This window comes from Fukomys damarensis, unplaced genomic scaffold (assembly GCF_012274545.1).
Source record: "Fukomys damarensis isolate Sample0158 unplaced genomic scaffold, DMR_v1.0_HiC HiC_scaffold_15, whole genome shotgun sequence".
Lineage (NCBI taxonomy): Eukaryota > Metazoa > Chordata > Mammalia > Rodentia > Bathyergidae > Fukomys > Fukomys damarensis.
This window is the reverse complement of record NW_022900927.1, coordinates 62,959,500-62,963,163: the sequence shown is the minus strand read 5'-3', so window position 1 is coordinate 62,963,163 and position 3,664 is coordinate 62,959,500. Positions and strand designations below refer to the sequence as shown.

The 3,664-nt window shown below is 43.9% G+C and overlaps 1 protein-coding gene across 1 annotated transcript in view; it reads right to left on the bottom strand.

Moving 5' to 3' along the window:
• Positions 1-3,664, bottom strand: part of Hcfc2 (host cell factor C2) — a 31,254-nt gene that overhangs the window by 22,288 nt on the left and 5,302 nt on the right. Inside the window, exons 4-7 of the mRNA XM_033763505.1 lie at positions 3,392-3,662; positions 3,213-3,305; positions 2,370-2,518; positions 958-1,118 (exon numbers count right to left, since the gene is read on the bottom strand). Of these exons, the coding sequence (XP_033619396.1) occupies positions 958-1,118; positions 2,370-2,518; positions 3,213-3,305; positions 3,392-3,662 (674 nt within the window). The remainder of the gene's footprint in view (positions 1-957; positions 1,119-2,369; positions 2,519-3,212; positions 3,306-3,391; positions 3,663-3,664) is intronic.

The window sequence follows — 3,664 nt, the reverse complement described above, 5'->3', positions numbered from 1 at the left end:
AAAAAAAAAAAAATCCTCAAAAAAAGAATACAAAATTTAGGAATTTCACAAAAAAGAGCAAGAGTTATACATACATTGAAAACTATACAAGAAAGGAAATCGTGATTGTTTGGAATCTATCAGAAAGTATGTGTTTGTATAAATCACATCAACCACTTGTATGATCTCTGGGAATGAAGGCTTTAATTTTATAATCATATTTTTCTCACCAAATTCCCAGAGATACCTAACTGGGCGGCATGGGTGGGGCTTGAGCTTAGGACCTTGGACACTGCTAGGCAAGTGCTCTGCCCCTGAGCTACAACCCCAGCCAGGAAATTTATTCTAAAATAACCATCTGCTGTAATCCCAGCACTCAGGAGGCTGAGGCAGGAGGATCGCTGTGAGTTCAAGACCAGCCTGGGCTACATAGTGAGTTCTAGGTCAGTCTCAGCTACAGTGAGACCCTGTCTCAAAATAAATAAATAAAATAAAGTAACCACCTGGTGCTTTTCATTATCATTTATGACCTAGCAAACATTGCAGCTCAAGATACACAAACATGCTAAAGTAAGCAAGTATACGTATATCAATTTAATAAGATAATTTCTCATTAAAGAAGACAGATTTGAAAGCATATACTCCAATGACAAAAGAAAACACAAGTACAAGAGAAAAATGTGTTCATCATTAGGCTTAATACAAAAAGTTAAGCTTCGTCCCTTATAATAATTAAATGCCTATAACCTCAGCATTCTGGAGAGGCTGAGGCAAGAGGATCCCAAGTTTGAGAAGAGCCTGGATAACTTAAGCAAAACCTTGCCTCAAAATGAAACATAAAAAAAGGATTGAGGAGGTAGATAAGTGAGAAAAGCCCTGGTTTCAATTCCCAGTATTAAAAACATTTTAAAGATGAAAGGAATCAAATGTTCCTAACCGAAATCACAAAGTAAGCACTTGGTCTGAAGAAGAGCATACCTGGGAACGTTATTGTTTGAATCTTCACTTTCATTCGCCAGACCACCGAACAAATAGCATTTGTTGCCATACAAAGAGAAACTATGTCCCAGCCGAGGGCAGGGAGGTAAACCAGAAGGCGGCGGGTGGGGCTTCACCTTCTTCCAGAGCCACCGACTGGCCTGAAGAAAGAGCACAAATGCACTCAGACAGGCTCCGAGGCAGATACTGCCAACAGTGCAACATCACAAGATCCACGTTAGTCAGAATGCCACCGGCTACTTTTAGGGCAAGTGACAAGTAGGCGCTTTCAGAATAAAATGCATGCTCTAGGGCAGAGGTTTCCACAGTGGCATAGTGAACTCATAATAATAAACACTAACAGTTTTAATGTTGCCAACTGAGTAAATATTCATTAGACTTACATAACTAAGATTAAATATAACTTATGCAACTTATGCATTCTTACTTTCTAATATTAGGTGATTTATAAATGTTACATATTTTTAGCTTTAAGTAAACATAAAGCTCATTTAACAAACCCAACTCTAAGATTTGTTCTCTGGCCATGAGTGTCTTCTTTACCTGAGACAGTCTTCTAAATGAGTTGCTTGTGAATAGGTGTAACCTGCCCATGCCTGCCAATTAGCAGATCCCCCCCACCGTGACAGGACCCTGCACACGCAGACATGGAGAACAACAGAAAGCTAGGGCTACGAGTCTGGGCTAGTAAGAGTCAAATTTAGAAAGGCTAAATAACCCTGCTTTCTTCTGCATTACTGGGAGAGAAAAAAGGAATGATTAATGTTAAAGGTAGCAATGCTGATAACAGTAGAACAGTGGTTTCCAAAGCACAGTCCGAAAACCAGCAAAGAACTTCGTAGAAATGCAAATTCTTAGGCCATACAACTAACTGACAACACTGACTAAGAAACCGTGGGGATGGGGCCCGGCAGTCTTTTTTCACAAAGCCTCCAAGTGTTTCAGTCACAGGCTAAAGTTAAAGAACGACTGCACAAATATAAAAATCAAAATATGTACCACATACAAGTAATGCTAAATAGCTGATACCTTGATATTACAAATATTATCCTTTGCATGAAAACTGACATTACGGACTTGGGGCTTTTTTAATGAAGTGTAAACATTTTCTTTGAATCTAAAACATGTGAAGCTGGGTAGGGGTGGGGGTGTGTTACTGAGACTGGAAAAACACAAGTTCAGGTCCCACTTGGCAACTTAGCAAGACCCTGTCTCCAGATTTAAAAATAAGGGGGCGCTGGGGCTGTTCTGATGCACAGTACCACAAATAAACAAAATCAAATGTGAAGCTCATGCTATTTTAAGTATGTGAATATTTTGTAACATTCTGAAGAACTGAGAGCCTTGTTATTAAATTTCAGACTGAAATAATATATTTTCAGTACACTTACCTGCAGCTCATATAATTCATTGCTGTATCTTCCATATTCAACCATTCCCCCAAATACCAATATTCTGGTACCATCACAGACAAATCCATGGGCAGCACAGCCTGGAGGGATGTCTCCTCTAACAGCTGGTAGGAACCACTGATTTGTAGCTGGACGCCAAAATAAAATTAAAGTCAGTCACGAGCACAGCTAACACATTCGATGAGCATGTAGTCTGGATGTATCATCCGTGTCTGTGACTCTTAACGGGGATACTTTTGTCCCCCAGGGGATACTGACAGGGCCATGTATGGAAACGTTAGGAGCTGTCACATCTGGAGGTAGAGATGCTACCAGTCAGGAGCAGGCAGAGGCCAGGGATGCTGTCAGGGAAGAGTCACGCAGCAAAGAATCACTGGGCCTAAAATGTCAGTAGTGATGCTGGTGAAAAGCCCTGATTAAAAGCCCTACCAGGTGTGCTCAGTGGTTCCACCACCTGCCCCGCAAGTGCAAGGACCTGAGTTAAATCCCCAGTACCAAAAAACAAAACAAAACAAAAAAACCCTACTGGGTTAAGTATCTCCATTTTACAAACAAAAAACATCTAAGGTTTAAAAGAGTGGTAACTTGAATGCTAGTCCCTGCAACTAGCTGATCAAGATTCACACAAGGTATCATTCGTCCTAAAGTTTTTACACCACGCTAAATAAAATGACTTCTAAACCTTATGCGCTGGGCAGTCGGGAGGAGGAAAGGAGGCAAAAACCAAACATTTCTCTACTTCACTGTATCCTTCATCGTTACTCCACCGCGGTGAAGTCGTTTGGCCAAAGAAAAGTTGTGGAATCCAGTAATAAGCCTTACACCAAAGAAGATTTCTCCCGACAGCTGCAGAATTGCCATGTGGGGAAAATGAAATCCCAGGCTCTAAGGGCTGGGCTTCCCTGGCCAGCGGTCCTTAGGATGGGCAGGGCGCTCCCCGCTCCTGGAGGACCAGCGCCGCACAGACCGAGCACACTGCCGGCCGCGTCCCCGAGGCGGACCGGGGGCTCCACCGCAGTTCACTCCCCCTGCGCTCCGGGGCTGAAGGGCTAGAGGCCGCTGCTTTCCCCTCCTCCTAAAGATGAGCGAGGAAGGCAAGGCCCGCAAAGGCCCGGGGAGACACTCGCGGCAGCGGGTTGTGTTTTTTGACAGCGGAGGGATTCGGGCTTGGGCAGCGGGAGGGACACGAAGCGGAGGCCGAGGCTGGAGGGACGCGGGAAGGAGGCCGACGCAGGAGGGACGCGGCGCGGGATCTGGCGGGTGCGACTGGCCCT